Source organism: Camellia sinensis, chromosome 14 (genome assembly GCF_055761805.1).
Source record: "Camellia sinensis isolate YWXY chromosome 14, ASM5576180v1, whole genome shotgun sequence".
NCBI classification, from domain to species: Eukaryota; Viridiplantae; Streptophyta; class Magnoliopsida; order Ericales; family Theaceae; genus Camellia; species Camellia sinensis.
The window spans coordinates 73,718,647-73,740,370 of record NC_138974.1 but is presented as its reverse complement, the minus strand read 5'-3'; the positions used below and the strand labels follow the sequence as shown (position 1 = coordinate 73,740,370).

The window sequence follows — 21,724 nt, the reverse complement described above, 5'->3', positions numbered from 1 at the left end:
ACTAATGTGAATCCCAGTGTTCAAATAAATTCATTTGAAGTTTTAGAACTGGAACTGCTCCTCTTTCTTAAAAAATAGGTTTTACATTTCTATATTAAGCAGTGACACAGTAGCAATTTCTTAAGCTTGTGCTGGGAGCAATGGAGAAGGAATACTAACTGCTTGACAAGTTCTAAGCTCTTAAGTTGAGCTAGCTAGCCTGACCATTTTATCCTTTGGGTATATTACTGTGTGATATTGGACAGTGAAACAGAATTTTATGACACAAATTTGCCAATTTGTATGGCAAACATCTAGAAATAATTTGAATCTACAATGCATTGGGATGAAAGATTTTTTTTTTTTTTAAGGATTTCACGTGCAACTTCTGATCTGAGGTTTTGAAGAGGCAAGCAACGGATGTAATGATTTTCCAAAATTATCAACAGAAGATGCCCTCTTTATCGCATCGTATTTCTTTGCTTCCTTAAAAATTAAATAGATTCTCATTGTGTGCTATTAAGCCTCCACATCTTGAACTAGTTGAAGTGCTAAGTTCTGCACTTTTCTGTTTCTATGCTTCTCAAGCTTATACATTTCAATGTTTCATTTTTTTAATACATTCAGATACTGTGTGGTAGAGGATTGTGTTGTAAGAAGCATTGTTTGTAACTTCTAGCCATGCCGGGATTACAATTTCAGCTTTTAATACACACAGCTGCCCACATCTTTGTCTTCATTACAGGTCTTCGTTATAGATGGACTAAAAAGGTTTTTATTCTTCTTTGTTATTCCGATTGCAGGCCGTTGAACGGTGGCTTGTAGATATAGCAGTTTTACCAATTGAGAATTCTCTTGGGGGAAGCATCTACAGGAATTATGACCTTTTACTTCGGCACAGGTTGCATGTAGCTGGGGAAGTGAAACTTGCAATCAGGCACTGTTTACAAGCTAACCATGGCGTTAAAGTTCAAGACCTAAAGAGGGTTCTAAGCCATCCACAGGTTTGGTGTTATTCTTATAATAGCTTTTATTGCTGTTATACATTAAGAATTTTATCTGAGACTTGATAATATTTCAGGCTCTTGCACAGTGTGAGAACACACTAACAAGGTTGGGAATGGTCAGGAAGCTGTGGATGATACTACTGGTGCAGCAAAGGTAGGTAGTAAAAATTGTCAGTTAGCCAACTGTTTGTTAGCTTCTCCAAGTCTTGGATACCACCATGGTAGTCTTGCATACAAGGCCTCTCAGGCCGACTTAACTTGGAGTAGCCTGCATGAATATATATGAATCATTTTCTGGTATATAGACTTGTGTTTGTAAAACTTCTCTTGATAATCTCTACACTTTTGGAACTAATTATGGTTTGTCTATGACTGTAACCTAAATTTTCTTCATGTCTATAGTTTGTTGCTTTCCACAAACTAAACGACACAGGACCAGTTGCTACCTCTACTGCTGCAAGGATCTACGGAATGAATATACTTGTCGAAGATATTTAGGTTGCTATCTAAAATTACTGGTTTAGTTATGAACTTTGCTTCGTTGTTGATATTATGATTGCATCAAGTCAATAATGCTTTGTCTTCAATAGGATGACTCTGATAATGTCACTCGATTTCTAGTTCTTGCAAGAGAACCTATAATTCCTGGCACCGATAGGCTATTCAAGGTGAGCCTCTCACTTTACGAATCACTGGTTATTGTGCAAGATAACTTACCATGATTCTATTCCATATCTGCTTTGAAATGTTCGAGTTTCTAAAATTTTCAGTGGGTATGTTTCACTAACCATTGTTGTTATTCTTTTAGACAAGTATAGTTTTCTCGCTGGAGGAAGATCCTGGAATGCTTTTCAAGGCACTTGCTGTTTTTCCAATAAGAGACATTAACTTAACTAAAGTTATGTTCCTTTCTCGAGAATTTTTGTTGTCTCTTCTTATTGGTTTGATGAAAATAAGAGCTTCTGTTCATAAAATTTGTGAAAAATGTCGACTAATCCGTTGGTGGGGACAAATTAGGCATCGTTTACTAGCTAACCATGGCGTTAAAGTTCAAGACCTAAAGATGGTTCTAAGCCATCCACAGGTTTGCTATTATTCTCATAATCTCTTTTATTGCTGTTGTACATCAAGAATTTTATTTGAGACTTGATAATATTTCAGGCTCTTGTACAGTGTACAACACACTAACAAGGTTGGGAATGGTCAGGAAAGCTGTGGATGATACTGCTGGTGCAGCATAAAGAAATTGAGCTTCATTTCATTCATTAAGTAATGCAGAGGGTTCTTATGCATTATATATGCATGTGATGCAATGATATAACTGTAACCACTAACTGCCTAACCTAACCACACTACTTACAGTTTAACTAACTATAGTTCTAACAGACTAATCAACTTGAGCTGGAAGGCTTCATTGAGCTGGAGCTGGAGCTGGAGCTGTTGTGTTGGTGACTAAGGCTGCAACCTTGGTTGATGCTGCTGCTCTGTAGCTAGGCATGGCTGCTGCTGTTCTGTGCTGTTGCTGCTGCTCTGTAGCTAGTGTCACGGCCTTGGAATTTCTGAACCAACCCTCAGTCTTTCCAAGCCAACCGTGCGGCCTTAGATGCTTGAAGCACGCCTTGCTTGCACCTAAGTAAGCCTTTTGTGGAAGGGAGCTAGGGGATTGTACACACACAAGAGAGACTTGGAGAATGCTTGGAGAATGCTAGCTTTGTATTACTTGAATGCTTGTGATTACACTTGGGTGGTTTGGCCAAATGAGGGCCTCCCCTTTATATAGCCTTACAAGGATTATTCTAGAACCATACTAATGGAGAGTGTTCTAGACACTTCCTCCTATTACATCTAATAGACTATTCTAGAACTATATGGATGAAGGGGATTCTAGATCCTTCCCTCATCCTTTCAAAGAGCCTATTCTAGAAGATACAAGACTTATGTACAAGCTTCTAGTGTTGAGTACAATTCTCTATATTGTTCTAGAGTTTTCTAGGCAATGCTCCCATAGCCTTTATTCTTGTAGCCATTCTAGAGAGTTCCAGAACCCTCTAGCATCCTTCATGGTCTTCATACTTTCTCAAGTCTTCCAGGAGCTTCCAAGCCATTTCACTAGTCTCATTTTCTTGAGATTTCCTCCTGTTGGACAATTTGGCTTGGTCACGTTGGCGGGTCGTGACATTCTCCCCCACCTATGCTCGCGACGCCCTCGTCGCGTCTCCTTCTTTGAAGTCGCAGGTTCTCTCCTTGACTTGCGCCTTCTTGGTTTTCCTTTGTCCACCGTTGGCACCATGTAAGGACCCCCGTCCATAATGCACCTAGTGTTGTCGCGAGGCAACATCGCCATGTTGAACTCTCCCGGTAACTCGATCTCCAGCACCACGCCACAGTCGTCGACTTTTTCGCGCCACACACCAAGGTGCAGCTCGACCCCTCGAGCCATGCCATCCACAGGCTTTGCCTTGGTGTTTTCCATCTTCATCAATCCTTGACCCCCGTCAAGGTTCGGACCAACCCTCTTGGCCTCTTCCGCATTGATGAAGTGGTGCGATGCCCCGGTGTCGACCATGACTTGGGTTGCCTCCCCATCGACCTTGCCCTCTACGTACATCAAACCCTTATCCCCTTGGGTTGATGCAGTAGGCTTCGCTTCAAGCAGCTGCAGAGATCCCATGCAAGACTGCTCTTCCCTTTCTTGCTCCTCCAGCTTTGCAATGAGACTCCTCCTCTTAGGACAATCCCTTGCCCAATGTAGCTCATCACAAAGGAAGCAGTTATGCCTGGGCTTCATATCCTTAGCCCACTTTGCCCATTTGCCCAAATCAGCAGCAATCTCCCCTCCGCGGTGCTCCTCCGTGTGAGTTACTCCCGACATAGTGCCCTTCCGTCCTCAAGTCACGACGCCTTCGTAACCCGCTCTGATACCAACTGTCACGGCCTTGGAATTTCTGAACCAACCCTCAGTCTTTCCAAGCCAACCGTGCGGCCTTAGATGCTTGAAGCACGCCTTGCTTGCACCTAAGTAAGCCTTTTGTGGAAGGGAGCTAGGGGATTGTACACACACAAGAGAGACTTGGAGAATGCTTGGAGAATGCTAGCTTTGTATTACTTGAATGCTTGTGATTACACTTGGGTGGTTTGGCCAAATGAGGGCCTCCCCTTTATATAGCCTTACAAGGATTATTCTAGAACCATACTAATGGAGAGTGTTCTAGACACTTCCTCCTATTACATCTAATAGACTATTCTAGAACTATATGGATGAAGGGGATTCTAGATCCTTCCCTCATCCTTTCAAAGAGCCTATTCTAGAAGATACAAGACTTATGTACAAGCTTCTAGTGTTGAGTACAATTCTCTATATTGTTCTAGAGTTTTCTAGGCAATGCTCCCATAGCCTTTATTCTTGTAGCCAATCTAGAGAGTTCCAGAACCCTCTAGCATCCTTCATGGTCTTCATACTTTCTCAAGTCTTCCAGGAGCTTCCAAGCCATTTCACTAGTCTCATTTTCTTGAGATTTCCTCCTGTTGGACAATTTGGCTTGGTCACGTTGGCGGGTCGTGACACTAGGCATGGCTCAGATATCTTATCACAGCAAAGGTAGGTAAAAATTGGCAGTTAGCCAATTGTTTGCTAGCTTCTCCAAATCTTGGATACCACCATTGGTAGTCTTGCACAAAAGGCCTCCCAGGCCACTTAACTTGGACTAGCCTGAATGAATACATATGAATCATTTTCTGGTCATAGACTTGTGTTTATAAAACTTTTCTTGATAATCTCTACACTTTTGGAACTAATTATGGTTTGTCTATGACTGTAACCTAAATTTTCTTCATGTCTATAGTTTGTTACTTTCCACAAACTAAACGACACAGGACCAGTTGCTACCTCTACTGCTGCAAGGATCTACGGAATGAATTCAGGTTGCTATCTAAAATTACTGGTTTAGTTATGAACTTTGCTTCGTTGTTGATATTATGATTGCATCAAGTCAATAACGCTTTGTCTTCAATAGGATGACTCTAATAATGTCACTCGATTTCTAGTTCTTGCAAGAGAACCTATAATTCCTAGCACAAATAGGCTATTCAAGGTTAGCATCTCACTTTACGAATCACCGGTTATTGTGCAAGATAACTTACCATGATTCTATTCCATATCTGCTTTGAAATGTTCGAGTTTCTAAAATTTTCAGTGGGTATGTTTCACTAACCATTGTTGTTATTCTTTTATACAAGTATAGTTTTCTCGCTGGAGGAAGGTCCTAGAATGCTTTTCAAGGCACTTGTTATTTTTGCAATGAGAGACATTAACTTAACTAAGTTATGTTCCTTTCTCGGGAATTTTAGTTGTCTCTTCTTGTTAGTTTGATGAAAATAAGAGCTTTTGTTCATAAAATTTGTGAAAAATGTGGACTAATCCGTTGGTGGGGACAAATTAGAATAATTTGTTCCATCCTAAAACATAAACAAAGACAAAGATAATCTAAAAAAGACTCTCTAAAAGACCCGATATACAAATATCGGATCTGTTTTGAACAGATATGGATATAATCTAAAAGGGACTCTCTAAAAGACCTGATATACAAATATCAGATCTGTTTTGAACGAAAATAAATGTATCCATGAATTTCTTTCTAAAAGAAAGGAATAATTCCACAAAAGACAAAAGAAAGAAGTCGTTTTATGAGGTACAACTATATCCATGAATGTCACGCCCCAAGCTCCGTGACAACGCCGCACACTCATTTAAGTGAGCGTGCAAGGCTAAGAGTCCAATCCAATCACATAAACCAATAATGTAAAATACTCAAATTAAATCTTTAATTATCATAATGTCAAAATCCATAAAAATAAATTATTCTTATATGAAATTGTCCACCAAGTCCACTAATTTAATCCACTAACAAAATAATAATCCAAGTACTTAAATTATAGTCTACTCTCGACACTCCCACAAGTAAAAACCCCGCGCAGCTCTACTCCTCAGAATCTGAAAAAAAAAATCAAATAAGGGTAAGCTAGACAGCGCAGTAAATAACCAACCATCACTGCTAGCTGGATCAAGGATACAAAAAAAAAAAAATAGTCGATAACCAATAAATATATTTTTGCTACAATTCAATAAATAAACAATTATTTTGTAAGATGGTTTCATAGTTGAAAATAAACAATGTAGCAATACATTCTAATTGAAAAGACAATGAGATAATTCGAAGAAATTCCGTTGTCCAAATCGATGGTTCAATATTCAAATGGTTCAATGATGCGATTCACAAAACCCAAGTCTTGGTGACTACGGTCACTTAGCCCATGACAAGGCCCAGAACCACACATAGGCCGGTGGTAAAATCCCAAAAGAAACTAGTTCTGTGCCAATAAATAACCCTCATTGGCTAGGGTCCAAATCGTAGTCAGATTAGAGTGATGTTTAAAATTCAAACAATGCACAACTTTTAAATAAAATATTCGATATTTTCAGAATAAACCTTTGGTACAATTTTCAGACTAGTTTCACAAAATATTCAAATAATTTTCATAATAATATTCTATATTGTTTTATACTTGACCCATATTTTAATTTAAGAGAACATGAAGGCTATAATTAAATATTTATAATTTTAAACGATTCAATAGGAATAAAAATAAACCAACAGTGATAGAGGGTTACTTACCTCAAACGCTTAAAAAAATAATATTTCCCAAGCTAATCTCAAATTACCAAGATCCACCTCAATCTCACAAACCTAATAAAATATTACATCACATAAACAATTATTATTGATCACCATAATGCTTCCATCATTCTTTTCTTTATGATAAAAAAAAGCTAATCCTATAGTCTATCAGTAATTCCCAAACCTCAGCACCGAAACAGAGCCACTACGGCTTGAACAATTTTTCAAAACTTACATTATTCTATTGTTGTTTGTAAACATATATAAATTTTTAATTACTACCAGCCAAACTTGCATCCCAAAATTACACCACCATTAACCTTAACTTATCACATATCAATCTCAAAATATGAACCACCCAAACGGAATGCAAAAATACACTCTAAAGTCAGGCAAACCGACACCCCAACATAGACTATATCAATATATTTATATAATCATATATGCCCAAAAAATCATCTAATGATATATTGACACTAAATTCATAGATAGGGATACAATAAAATCTTACCTAAGTGATGAATAAAGCAAAACCACTACTGTATGAATCCTCCCTCTCTTTCTTTTTTCTTTTTTTTTTTTTTTGTTTTTCAAACCCTTGAGCAGCAGCCTCCAAACCCTCCGCAGCGTTTTCACGAGGCTCTGTTTTCTTTTTTTTTTTCTTTTGTTTTTCTTCTTTTACATAAAGGGTTATTAACCTAATTTCTTAAAATTCCTAAATTACCCATACAAATCTATTTAATTACTACTTTATCCAAAAATAATTCTACGTATATAACTTGGGTTTTACATTTGTTACGAAATCAACCATAGATGAATTCCCTTTTTTATTTGGGAGTAATGAATACGTCCATAATTCTGAGTTTCATGTTACTCCTACCAAGAAACATGTCAAATCCAGGGCATCCCAATTGGATACAGCCATGCCGACAACCTTTGTTGTTTTTTTGCTGTTGAACCAGATTGAAAGTCGCCCACTGCAGAAGAAGGCCTTGCAAACACTAGACGATAACAATAATGGATTTCCAAAGTAAATATCTTGCCTAATTTGTCTCTTGCATTTTTATGCATTTGACACTTTCATGATTGTATTGGTTTCCACACACTGTTTTGCTTATCTATTTGCTTGATGCATTTGATATACTCATACAGGCGCTTCCCTTATCTATTCTATGTGGATTTTGAAGCATCAATGGCTGACCAGAAAGCACAGAATGCCCTTGGGCATCTAAAGGTGTAGTCGGTTTTATTATCATTCAGCTTTGAAATATAAATTTTAGTTGTAGATGATATAGGAAGATGTATTCCTTTGGCAGGAGATTGCTACATTCTTGAGAGTGCTGGGGAGTTACCCATCAGACATTAGCATGACATGAATGATGCTGAAGCCCTGGGTAAGAATCGATTATTTATCTTTAATTAGGCAAAGTAAATTTTCACAGAGAATCGATTTTGTCATTTTGTATTAGAAAGAAGTCGTGTAAATGATTGGAAGTTTTACAAGGCCTGAAAACTCCGTAGTATTTATCTAAGCAGATATATGGTTGTTAGCAATCCATTTAGATATTGAGTCTCCCAAACTTGTTTAAAATGATGAGCTCCTTGCCAAGTTACTCCAAAGTTATAGGCTGATTGAGCTTGGCTCAAAAAACTAATGTGCTCCAAGTGAGGATTGTCTTTGGTTTTACCCAGGGCGTGACAAGTGCTCCAACTAATTTTGGTTTTGTAACGAATGTTGATATATTAAAAACATTTTCTCTATGAAGCTAAAACTATTGCTAAGCTATAAGGTAAATGAAGCTTTACACCACAAAAATCGTCCAAGTGTATCTATTGCTAACTGATTTAGGACAGGAACTAGCTAGAAGAGTATTATATAGTTGACTGGCTAGCTACAACTAATAATCTTTTTGTCTTCCTTTCTGTGTTTTCTGGATTACATTTCTAGACATCTGTAACCGGCTTTTGCAAGTAGAGCGTAATGTGTAACTTTTGATTGTAAAGCCGAATGAGTAACTTGTAAAGTTTTGTTTTTGTCTTTTTGTTTTTATTAGATTTTGTGATAATGCAGGGCTCATGGAAGGTTTTTTTGGGCCAAAGAGACATCCTAATTTTGTTTTTGGTCTCAACGTCAAATTTGTACAGAAATTTGAGATGTTTGTGCACTGCTGGAAGTAGAGATTCTAATCAACATCTTACATCTTAGATGGATATGTAGATTGTGTTCTCACAACATTCTGAAACATCAGTCAAAACTAAAGTTGTACTATTCACTTTTCAAGGTGCATTTGTTTTATTGATTTTTTATTTTCTTCTTCATATTAGATTGTATAAACAAAGGGGAACAAATGTGAGCTCTGTTTTTGTACCAATAAGCTTGTACTATATGATTACTCTCAAAACAGTCTAGTTCCTCAAAATTCATGCTTCTACTTGAGGTATTTTGATGACTTTTGAAAGCAAAATTGGTCATGACAATCAGATTCCCCACCATTTTTGCTCTGCTTATGATATGATATGCTAAATGAACTTACAAAACAAACAATCCACAAGTTTTTTGTTTTTTTTTTTGGAACGTGAATAACTGTGTTCAACATCCTTATAAACTGTTGAAACTGTCTAACCAGAGATGATAATGAATAAATAACATCAATATTCACATATATTTTCATTATAAAATATAGATGTAACAATTTGTTTTTTGTTTTTTTTTCTTTAAAAAATAGAAACTAGTTTGACCAAAATAATTAATTTTTCCCAAAACAAATAAAATTATATAAAAATGATGAATATTTTTTATTTTTTATTTTTTTTTCATCAAACAAATTTATAATTTTTTTGACCAAAAAAACAATAATAATAATAATAAATACTTTTTAAAAACTCAACTGTTCATTTTTCGTTCCCTATCTTCAGTGTAACAGAACAAGAAGATCAAAACATTTAATTGCAACACAACCGTGTTAGAGTCTCGAGACAAGCCAAAATAACAAGTATTCAGCTTATTTCAGTTAATTTAAGATCAAATTACAAGTAGATTTGAAAGGCAGGTTAGTAAGCTTTTTGCTTACAGAAGTTGTTTTCTATTGAAAATTCACTTACAAATCTCCTTTTTTTCAAATATTACCATCATGCTCTTGTATAAAGGGTCCATCCCTCATTTCCCTTCTATTCCTGAATCTCAAAAACTAATAAGGGTAAAAAAGACAATTACACAACAAAAAAGTCATTTTATAACTTTCTTAAACAAACACTAATCTCTGAAACTTAAATTTATAATCCAACTATAAACTATAATCTATTAAAATCTATAATATATTCTAACAGTCACAGAAAAAAAAGACTTGCAATTCCTGAAACTTGAACTAACACCAATGGAATTCAAGATTTTCACTTCATGGCCATTAAGCTTTTTACTAGCCCCAAAATCTAGTTGCGCATCTCGGCAACAACAGATGGATTAACCTGCTCATTCATCGTAGAAAAAGATCTTTCGGTTCACTTTTGCTTTCATACCAGCTGCATATAGCTTCCGCAATAGCAGCAATGTATAGACTGCAATCATAGCCATTCACTTGCTGTGGGGTTTTAGAGTACTCAACATATTTACAAGCTGATGCCATATCAGAGATCCCCATATATCCAACAATAGCTCTGTAAAGCTGTTTGGCATGCCCAGCATTAAGTCCTCCGTAGCTATCATGATGCACGGATACATTTGCGTTTCTCTCAAACACAAGTAAGCTCCAGCAGTTCCCACCTTCGGCTTCTGTCACGTCATCGTTGTTATTGACAGGAAAGATTACCAGTTTCTTACTAGAGAGATTAAGGGGTTCTACAAAATCCTTGAGGCTTTCGATGTCTGGGCAGTTTGCTATCCAGAAAGCAATTGAAGGTGAAACCAGTAGGATCTCCTCGGAAGGATAGCATGAAGGAAGATAACTGAAATAAAATTCAATGATGCGATCATTTAGAAAATATGGACCGCTGAGAATGTTCAGATCTGATCGTCTGAGTACAACATCATTGTAGCTGATAATCTTCTCATCTGCTGCAGATTTCCTCGTCTTGTAGATGTCAATATGTATACGTGGTGAAATATGTCGATTTTGCTAAAAAATATGTACAGGGGAAAAAAAAAACCTGTAGTGGCTGAATTTCATAATTAAATGATTACGGAAGAAGACAAATAAAGCTGATAGTACTATAGTTTGTTGAAATTTGGCGAGATATCGGAGAGCCAAAATATGCAGATTATAGTCTAAAACGATTTTTGCCAAGAGTCTAACACTATCAATGCCAGTCTTCTCACCTTTGCCTAGGTTCATATTGCAAGATAAATTTCAGCAATAGTATGAACTCCCGACAGCCGAGTACAAAAAAGACTCGAGCTATCTTCTTGCACTTCATACGAATTTTTGTTGTCTTTTCCAAGAGAACTCCACCCCCGCGATTGTTAGATAATGTCTCAATAGGACCACATAATTAAATGTGGTGTTATCATTTATAAGAAGCCTACAATTTAAGTGATTCAATTTAGTTAATAGGCTTAAGGGTATATGTGTTATGGACCTAATGTGTAGATACTAGTTGTATAATTTCTATTTCTATGAGGGGCAGAAATAGAAATTAAAACATATTGGTTAAAGTTGGTTTTCATTCCTTTTGAACTTCCACAACCTTTCAGTTTTGAAAACCAATAAATAGAAATTAAAACCAATAATGGTTAAAGTTGGTTTTCATTCCTTTTGAACTTCCACAACCTTTCAGTTTTGAAAACCAATTACAACCTTTAAAAGGTTATGGTCCCTATTCCTTCCCAAGTGGAAATAAGAACACTGCCATTTTTTTCTAAATCCTCTCAAGGAAAAACGTAAGGCACCAAAGGGGAAAGGATTAGAAGGCAATAACATAATCAATAACAAAGAGTTCATTGATAATCACGCTTCCGTTTAACCGTTCATCAATGGATTCAGGTATGTCATTTTGTCTTGATTTCTTGATAATACACATGGTAAATGATCCAAAGTGTAAGGTTTATGTTCTGAAATTTATGTTAACAATTGGTAACAGAGCTAGCATATCATGTGTCTTATCAGAATTGATATGCTTTATTCATTCTATTTAGTTTCCTGGAATCAGATTTTGAATTTTCTTATGGATAGTAAATTCTGTTTTTTTCCTGTTTTGTTCTGTGAAAATGGCAATCTGTTTTCTGGAATTGTAAAATGATTCGGTGGGCAGTTTTTTTTTTTTCTCTCAAGAGGATGAACATCATGTATTTATATATATATATATATAGATATATCTTGCGATTTGATCGGTTTAATTTTGAACATCATAAAAAAAAAACTATTTGTTTTTGGACCCGTCAATTCTATTTATATATGTATATATATAATTAGAATTGCTGCAGATTATATAACATATACGGGGTCACAAATTTAGAAATCTTTAAATTTAATGTAATTTCATACAACGTCTACAGAAATTTAATTTTCTAACATTCTCAATATAAGTCAATTCAAACAAGATGTCACAAAAGTGATCTCTCTTGTCTAGATTGTTTTATATGGAATGTTTTGAAGTTCATGTCTGTGTATCTCATACGGGTATTTATCAGTCCAAAGACATGATTAAGACTTGGCAGAATTACACACACATTTTGTGGTGATAAACATGTGCCAATTGTCAAGAAAACCTAATGTGAATAATAAATCCATCAAAAGATAGATTTGTTATTTGACATAACTTATTGTCAATGTTTGATCATTACAACAAGAATACCACTTACAGTTAATATCACTACCCAAAGGCTTGGCGTTAATGTTGTGCTAGGTATCTTGAGATGTTGTCATTAAATTAATTTATTTAGAGATTATCTGTTTGGTAACTTAATGTGAGCATAAGTGTGAGATCGGATAAGTTAGAGGTCATTGGATATTCCGACTCCGATTTTGCTGGATGCCAAGACAGTAGGAAATCCACATCAGGCTATATTTATCTGTTAGCTGGCGGAGCAATTTCTTGGAGGTCTGCAAAGCAGACGCTCATAGCTTCATCCACCATGGCCGCAGAATTTGTAGCATATTATGAGGCATCAAACCAAGGGATATGGCTGCGGAATTTTGTCACTGGGTTGCGTATTTTGGAAGGCACTGCAAGACCACTTAAGTTATATTGTGACAATAAGTCTGCAGTTTTATATTCCAATAATAACAGGAGCTCGACAAAATCAAAGCATATTGATATCAAGTTCCTAGTTGTAAAAGAAAGAGTGCAGAGTGGACAGATTTCCATAGAGCACATTGGGACAAACTCCATGATAGCGGATCCACTTACGAAGGGACTACCACCCAAGGTCTTTCATGAGCACACTGCTCAGATGGGTGTTGTTCTATTTGAGAACATTCTGGTTTAGTGGGAGTTTGTATTTATATTACTGCTTTATGTCAGCCTTGAGTTTTATCTATGTAATTAGATTAATTTCTGCAGAAATGAAATATTCAATTTATTACACTCTGTTACGTATTGTGAAGTATTGATCTCAATAAAGTTAAGTAGGACCAGTTGGAAATAGGCATGTATGGATCACATCACATGTAATTTCCATGCTACGCATTCATGATTGATCTATGTCATTTAGCTGTATTAGTATACGTGACCATTGGTGGGACGAGTTACGATTGATGTAACGAAGACCGCTTTGATCCTATATTAATATAGTTAATGGACAAGATTGTTTGGATACCCTCAAGTTATGATAACAAATTTCTGAGCTCACTAAAGTTAAGCACATTTTTCAGGATACATATGTGGTCCAGTGGGAGATTGTTAGATAATGTCTCAATGGGACCACATAATTAAATGTGGTGTTATCATTTATAAGAAGCCTACAATTTAAGTGATTCAATTTAGTTAATAGGCTTAAGGGTATATGTGTTATGGACCTAATGTGTAGATACTAGTTGTATAATTTCTATTTCTATGAGGGGCAGAAATAGAAATTAAAACATATTGGTTAAAGTTGGTTTTCATTCCTTTTGAACTTCCACAACCTTTCAGTTTTGAAAACCAATAAATAGAAATTAAAACCAATAATGGTTAAAGTTGGTTTTCATTCCTTTTGAACTTCTACAACCTTTCAATTTTGAAAACCAATTACAACCTTTAAAAGGTTATGGTCCCTATTCTTTCCCAAGTGGAAATAAGAACACTGCCATTTTTTTCTAAATCCTCTCAAGGAAAAACGTAAGGCACCAAAGGGGAAAGGATTAGAAGGCAATAACATAATCAATAACAAAGAGTTCATTGATAATCACGCTTCCGTTTAACCGTTCATCAATGGATTCAGGTATGTCATTTTGTCTTGATTTCTTGATAATACACATGGTAAATGATCCAAAGTGTAAGGTTTATGTTCTGAAATTTATGTTTACACCGATAAGTAACGTTCAAGGTTTCAACCACAATACTTGAAGATATTTTAAGATTTAGAAAGGATTAAAAGCTTAGCAAGGAACATTTGGAAAGATAAAACAAGAAAAAAGTCATTTTTCTACCTTTTCTTATTGGGGTTTTACCCGGATACCCAATTATCCCGGGAAAAAAAAAAAAAAACTGTACAATTGGACCTTGTAAACAGTCTTTTCAACGCCACCTCTTTCCACCATCCCACTACAAGTGCCCCAAATCACCTTTGGCAATCAATTACTTTGGTTGGTGACTACATGTGCCAAAGACAATTTCCACTTGGTGACCCTGCTACCCCCTGTGCATTAATGCCATCAATATGACCTGGAAAACCCCAAAATGAACTTAACTTCACCAATGCCTCAGCCAATAACATGAGCAAGAAAACCTGGCCTTCCATTTAGTGACTCTAGTTTTCTACCATGACATCTCATACATGATCTTGCCCACTCCTTGTGAAACATGATCAAAATTCCACTCTTGATGTCATGATTATCAACTTAGACAAGTATGGAAGATAGGTTTTAAGAGGCTTAACACTAAAAATAACGATCCTGTGCCATTTAACCGAGAGAAAGTAATTGCAGTACCAGAATCGCAAAAACTTTGTGAGATAAAATGGTGCCTAATGCTTAGGCTAATATTATAGCATGCCAGTGTTCCCATTGCTCTAGTAAAAGGGGAGTTTTCCACACTACAGTCTACAGCAATGAGCATGAAAGATTTCAATCACCTTTTTTGAAGTTTCAGGAATGTTTAATTGAGAATATACAACTTGAGAAGCTTTCTTTAGTAAGTGTGATAACCTCCGCCATTGGGAATGCTTTAGGAACCAAATATATGGTTACCTCGGTTTCCTACTTCCTCAACATCATTTCGTTCTTTATCTTATTTTTTTTTCTTTTCTTCCAATTATCTGTAGTTCTAAATTTCCTAGTGTTAAATTCTGATCCACATTTAGCTGGACCAGAAGAAAACCGGTAATACTATCCCACAAATCATCCCCAACCAACTTTTAATCACCCTTACAAATCTACAGCCTACATTAGCAATGCTCACAATTATTACATTGAACTCTGAAATAATTGGCATCAATGTTAACTAGCATTCCCTTGATTCACTTTCAGATGAACTCCCCTACACTAACGAATATTAGAATCACTAACCAAAAAAGTTGTGTGGTTATTGTCCATGCCTAAAACAGCAGGAGCACCTAAATAAATCCCATCGTCAAAAATTCCCACTGTCATAAGGATTTAATACAGCTTATGAACTTGTTGTTTTGCAAAATTAACACACCAAAAAAGTTGTGTGGTTAATGTCCATGCCTAAAACAACAGGAGCACCTAAATAAATCCCATTGGTTAGAATCGCTGACCAAAAAAGTTGTGTGGTTATTGTCTATGCCTATAACAGCAGGAGCACCTAAATAAATCCCATTGTCAAAAATTTCCACTGTCATAAGGATTTAATACAGCTTAGGAACTTGTTTTGCAAAATTAATACACCAAATTTATCAATGATCTGGAAACTTTTTAAACAATTTGCCACTAGTTTGACAGGATTTCTAAATATTGCATTTTTCCTCCCAATAACTTACAATCATCAAAGTCAGTGCTACTATTAGACAAAAAGGAAACCCATCTTGGCCCAACCTGTTAGGCTTCTAGAATCAAGAGCCTACCATCCCCAATATATATATGCATATATTCTTTATGAAAAAAAAATTCTGCAGCATAAATATGAAGTAGTTCAAAACTTCAATGGAAAGTTAAACCAAGTTGTGAATGATGGTGAGGCATGCCACCAACTAGATGGGTCTTTAAACATATACTCTCAAATTTCTGGTGAAAAAAGTCCAAATCATCCAAATAATATATAAATTTACGCTCTCTTTGATCATTCAAACAGTTGAAAGTAGTAGATTAAAAAGGAATCGATTAGAAATGGATTGATAACCAAACATACATACAACTAGTTTCTGTTCCTTTTTTTGGCAATTTCTTACCATCCAAACAGAACGAAGAAAAGAATTAGGTAACTTTTTCCTGTTTGAATTAAAGCCAAGAATCACAAGAGTGCTGCCAGAAATCGCGGCTCCTTTATGCATTAATGCACTCTCATGCATTGCCAAGTCTTATGCTTTGCTAATGCTATAATATGTCAGCATAATTAAATTCAACTGCAATGTCTCTCTCATTTGGTTTTCTCAACAAAATCATACAATCACACATACTTGAAACAATACCAATACAACCACAGGCCCAAAAACAAATCACAAACCATGAAAACTTATATTACCAAAAAAATTGTTAGGGTTTACGGACATCTATTGACTATCAGATACATCAGCTACATGTGAGCCCTATATAACGAAAAATTATTTGTTGGTGGCCAATCACAATTCACCATGCCGCTCATGTTCCCCAATCACCCACCACAAAATCATCAATCCCACTCTCTCTACCAATCATAACAAACGTGGTCGTGCCCTAGGCCTGCCAAATAATTCTCCTATATCATTGCTTTCTTTTCTGATTAGAAAGTAAAAAAAAGATGACCCCTTTTCGTCTGGGTAATAAGATGATAGCATTATAACAGTTGCATATTGGGAATTTGGGATACGAAATCACAACAGTGAGATGAAGAATACTTTATTTAACAAAAATTTACGACGTTATTGAATCATGGAGATCCAAATAATTACTATTAATTATTCTATACTTTCCCTAATGGCACGATTTTGTAGATCTAATAAATAATATGGAAAAACTACAATAACAACAACAACCAAAAAAATAAAAATAAAAATCACCAAATTTGATATTATCTAGGGATGGCAATGGGGGTTAATGGGGTGGGTATTAATTCCCCATCCCCATTCCCCTATAATAAATTTTCCCCATTCCCCATTCCCCATGGGTACTACCCTCCCCATTTCTTAATGGGTTTGGATTTTCCCCAACCCACTTTAATCCCCATTTTTATTTTTTATATTTAATATTAACAACCATTTTTTTTTTTTTTTTTTTTTTAAGATTCACAACAAAAGCTAAATATATACCTTCAATATTTTTTCTTTCTTTTTTAATATATTTAATGTTAACAACATTTTTTTTTTTAAGGTTCACAACAAAAACTAAATATACTTTCAATCTTTTTTCTTTCTTTTTAAATATATTTAATGTTTTTTTGGGTGGATAGTATATATATTTAATGTTAACAACTTTTTTTTTTTTTTTATAGCTAAATATACCTTCAATCTTTTTTCTTTCTATTTTAATATATTTAATGTTAACAACTTATTTTTTTTTAAGATTCACAACAAAAGCTAAATATACATTCAATCTTATTTTATTTTATTTTGTTCAACAACAAAATCAAATATACATTAATTAATTAATTAAAAAGTTTGTTTTATAATAATCAAATATATAATTTTGAGACAATCAAATAAGTTTTAGTAATTGAAAAAAAAATTAAAAAAATTGTAACAAATGAAAATGCACATCAAAGATCTTAAAGACAGAACCAATAAAATAATGTCAAAAAACTCTTTGCCAACCAAAACCCACATATGGATAACTTCACTCTAAATACACATGTACGTTAAAGTATCTATCAGTGTAATTCTAAACATCATAAATGAATTGCACAGAATAATTAAAGTAGTTAGATGTTCATAGTAAGGCTTAATTCAACTAGAAGCAAAACACATTAAACTCCCAATGCACATTCTTTGACATTTCAGCTCCCAACTCAACAAAGTGCATTCTTTGACATTTCAACTTTAAGTCTTTACAAGTTTCTTACAGTAGCAACACTCCAGTAGCAGCAGCATTCCAACAGCAGCAACCCTCCATCAACAAAACCTACACAAGGATAATAAAGATTATTGATGAATATTGAACAATTGATTATTGAGAGTTGTTTTGGAATTGTAATTCCCAATTTATTCTTCTTCCTAGTGCTGCATCAACATGACTGCAAATTTTTCCACTTGTGGTAACTTGTAATTCACTTGTGGCAACTATGGTTGTAATTCACCTTAAATACATATACTCACTTGTGGTAACTATGGTTGTAATTCACTTGTAATTCACCTGTAAAGCATGCACCTTAAATGCATATGTTCACTTGAGTTATATAATCTTACACATTACAGTACAATGCAGTCTGAAATTGTCAATACTCCAAGACAATAAGAGATAATGAAGGCATATTTGATGTTGATAGGCATGTTCATGTACTAAGTGCATATGTATATAAATTTGTTAAACAGAATAAACATTATAGACAGTCCCTATACTCATGGAAATGAAAATGAAATCTAATACTGACAGCCATACAATAATGATTATTGCTTCCATACTAACAGAATTCTATGGGATGTTTTGAACATAAAAATCAAAATGTAATCAGCCTATTGCATTTTATACGAGTATTAAAAGAAACTACTTGATCCTTTAATGCAAAATATGGATCTAATGCCATATCATCTGTAAGTGAAAAACATTGAATAATTTTATATCCTAAGCGATGATTCTCTATCTTTTAATACTAACACTAAGCCACAAAATATGCCATGACTCCATTTAAATAGGACACCCAACACTAGTTTTATTTGTTGAATCATTTCTTCAGGTAAGCTTAACAAATAAAGCAAGCAGAATATGTTCAAACAATCACAAGGGAATATCACTTCTCTCAGCCTTCTCCACAATCACCTTTAGAGTAAGAGGCAAACATCAAAAGAAGCATGTATTTATTTATTTACTGAGATGAAAATTGTCACAAACTATTCAATAAGTAGAGCTTACAAATTTAAAGTGAAAAGTATGCTAGATTAACAAATAAATAAAAATAAAGACTTAATCTATATAAACTTATTATAGAAACCAAAAATAGATAAAATCATGCTCATAGTGCAAGAGATTCTCCTAGTACAGCTAAAAGTCAAGGGGAAACAAACTCACAAATAAGAATAAAATCAATGTACTAAAGGCATACCTAATGCAAAAGAAAGATCAACTCTGATTCACATCCATATCATCATATATAGTGGCGTAACCAACTGATTCTAATGTTGAATTTCCTGAAAAATAAAAAGAAAAAAATTAAGTATTGAGACTATTCAATAAAAATATATTTATTTTAAAAATAAATATATGTTGATTTATTCAAGTACCTTGCATCTCTATAGCCCATAACCAACTCTGTGCACACATCAATGCTTCCAAAGTATCTGGATGAAGTCTACTTCGATACGGGCTCACCAATCTACCACTAGTGCTAAATGCAGACTCAGAAGCAACAGTAGATACCGGAATAGCTAAAAAATCCCTAGCTATTGCCTGTAAAGTTGGATACTTCGATGCATTTGATTTCCACCAAGTCAACACATCAAAATTGGGAGTTCTTGTCACAACATCCTCTTCTAAATAATGGTCCAACTCTGATGTTACATTGTTGACTTTTTTTCTTCGCTTTCTACTAATAAACAAATCATAATCTGAAACTACCTCTGAATCCCCAAAATTTGAACTTGTAGAAGATTCAACATTAGTACCAGTCCCTAAACTAAGTTTTCTTTGATACTCTTGCAACAAGTCATAACAAAGTTGGCGAATCTTCGCAATTTCCTCTTCAGCTGTATCTCCATAAAGTTTATCAAAATAGAACTCCAACACACTAAGTTTGTACCTAGGATCAAGTACAACAGCAACCCCTATAAGACCATGTATAACAACCCAATATTTGTCAAACTTGCCCAACATTTGTCAAACTTGCCCAATATATTTGGATTGGATATCCATGGATACCCATAGGGTAGGATCCCCATTGCCATCCCTAATCCATGGATAATAATATTATCCATGGTCTGTTATCTTCTATTTGGTGTACTTGAAGTTGCTTCTCTGAATCAACAAACAAAATACGACCCAGAATAACAAACTCGACAAAAGTTCAAAACTCAATATGAGAGTGTGGACCATTAAAACTCCATCACAGAACTACAGTCTTGTGAGAGAGAGAGAGAGTCCACCATCTTTGTCGGCAAGAAGACCACATAGCAGTACACGGAGTCGATGAGATCATGAAAACGAGACAGAGAGAGAGATCTTGAAAAAGAGCTAGGATTATGAAAGAGACGAAATCGATCAGATATGATCAATTATGCTGATAATGGAAGAAGCGAGAGAGAAAAAATTGAGATATTTTTAGATTATGGGGTTTTGATCCCACGGTGACTGATGATCTAAGTAAGGGACATCCGACGGTCAAAAATAAGCAATCGAACAACGTTGCCTGAGTTTGTTTTTTGTTTTAGTTTTTATTTTTATTTTTATGACATTCTAAAAAATTAAACTATTTACAGAAATAACATACTTTTTAAATCTATATAATATAGTACAAGAGTTTTTGAAAATGTTTCAAAATATGTTAGAGATACATTTGATTTCAATAATTCAAATTATACTTGTCACGTAATCTAAGGGTCAAGATAAAATCTTTGTTTTTGCTTTCTCGTCCAAATATATGACTTTTCACTTATGTTTCTTGTGGCTTCTAGCATTTCGATTGTAGAGATTCCATAAACTCTATATAAAAAATAAAAAATAAAAAAAATTAAATTTTGTGGGTATATTCACTATAAACACTCGTGAGATTATAACTCGTCCATAAGGTAAATTTAGGACTTCAAAGGCTAGTTGCATACGTTAAATACAATCGTATTCCCTACGAAAATGGCATGGATAAATTTTATTTTATTTTATTTACTTTTCTTTTTAGTTTGTTTTGCTCGAAGACTAACAAAATGTAAATTGGGGGGTGTAATCAGAGCTTTAATGTTACACATTTAGTCTGCTAAAATATATTTTATTAATTCGTTAATTTGTATTATTTTATAAATGATTCTATGTGTTTTTAAATATTTTAAGTATTTATATATAAATTGTTGTACATATTATATTTTAATATAATTTATATTATATCCCAAAAATAATTAAATAAATAAATAAAAGAAAAACCTGTCGAGGATAAAATCCAACAAGTAATAAGTGTGTATATATATTATACTATATAATTATATATAGTATTTTAATAATAAAACAAACTAAAAAAAACAAACAAAATAATAAATGGGGGAGAAAAACTTCACCACCCCTATCAATCTATCTCTCTTTATATATACTAATTGGATCCCTACATGCTATGCGCGTGGGGTCGCATTATTATTGATAGTAGAAATAATAAAGGCAAGCACAATTGTAATAACTGTGTTTGGTTTGAATTTTTTAGATTAAATTTTTTAAAAATTGAGTTTTTTAATTTTTATTTTTTTTGTTTTTAGTGAATATTTTTAAAATTTTAAACATGTTTTTTTACTTTTTTTAGATGCACCTTACTTAGATGTATCTGAAAAGTAAAAAATTTGTCAAATTTTTTTATTAATAAATAAGTAAAAATACAAAAAATATACTGAATTCTTGTATTTTTTTTTGTTTTTATTTTTGATATTTAGTGAATTTTTAAAAGATTTTTTTTACAAATTTTTTACTTTTTAAGTGTATTTATGTTAGGTGT

The 21,724-nt window shown here is 34.2% G+C and overlaps 2 protein-coding genes, 1 long non-coding RNA gene and 1 pseudogene across 9 annotated transcripts; 1 reads left to right on the top strand and 3 right to left on the bottom strand.

Annotated features, from left to right (window-relative positions):
• The first annotated feature begins 331 nt into the window (after nucleotides 1-331).
• Nucleotides 332-9,148, top strand: LOC114271347 (arogenate dehydratase 2-like). Of its 7 annotated transcripts, none has more exons than XR_014350438.1 (5): nucleotides 332-983; nucleotides 1,061-1,654; nucleotides 7,624-7,691; nucleotides 7,814-8,055; nucleotides 8,733-9,148. XR_014350438.1 is itself a non-coding variant. In XM_082905460.1 (5 exons), exons 1-4 carry the CDS (start codon nucleotides 5,254-5,256, stop codon nucleotides 8,035-8,037), a joined length of 264 nt encoding a protein of 87 aa, XP_082761586.1. In that variant the 5' UTR covers nucleotides 5,147-5,253; the 3' UTR covers nucleotides 8,038-8,055; nucleotides 8,733-9,148. The 7 variants fall into 7 exon arrangements, 3 of the variants coding, with proteins under 3 accessions (XP_082761584.1, XP_082761586.1, XP_082761585.1); XR_014350435.1 differs by having other exon boundaries at nucleotides 8,716-9,148; XM_082905460.1 differs by lacking the exons at nucleotides 332-983; nucleotides 1,061-1,654 and adding an exon at nucleotides 5,147-5,307 and having other exon boundaries at nucleotides 7,814-7,895; nucleotides 7,978-8,055.
• On the bottom strand, nucleotides 5,335-7,331 carry LOC145807387 (uncharacterized). The gene is made up of 3 exons (XR_014350440.1): nucleotides 7,173-7,331; nucleotides 6,659-6,730; nucleotides 5,335-5,976 (listed from the first exon to the last, which is right to left on the bottom strand). It is a non-coding gene; the product is annotated as an uncharacterized LOC145807387 (long non-coding RNA).
• Nucleotides 9,149-9,871: 723 nt separating the features above from the next.
• On the bottom strand, nucleotides 9,872-18,628 carry LOC114271318 (NEDD8-specific protease 1 pseudogene; annotated as a pseudogene).
• Nucleotides 17,691-19,911, bottom strand: LOC145807081 (zinc finger BED domain-containing protein DAYSLEEPER-like). Its single transcript, XM_082905003.1, has 3 exons — nucleotides 19,323-19,911; nucleotides 19,145-19,229; nucleotides 17,691-18,237 (listed from the first exon to the last, which is right to left on the bottom strand). The coding sequence occupies exons 1-2, from the start codon at nucleotides 19,909-19,911 to the stop codon at nucleotides 19,162-19,164; spliced, it is 657 nt and encodes a 218-aa protein (XP_082761129.1). The 3' UTR covers nucleotides 17,691-18,237; nucleotides 19,145-19,161.
• Nucleotides 19,912-21,724: the final 1,813 nt, after the last annotated feature.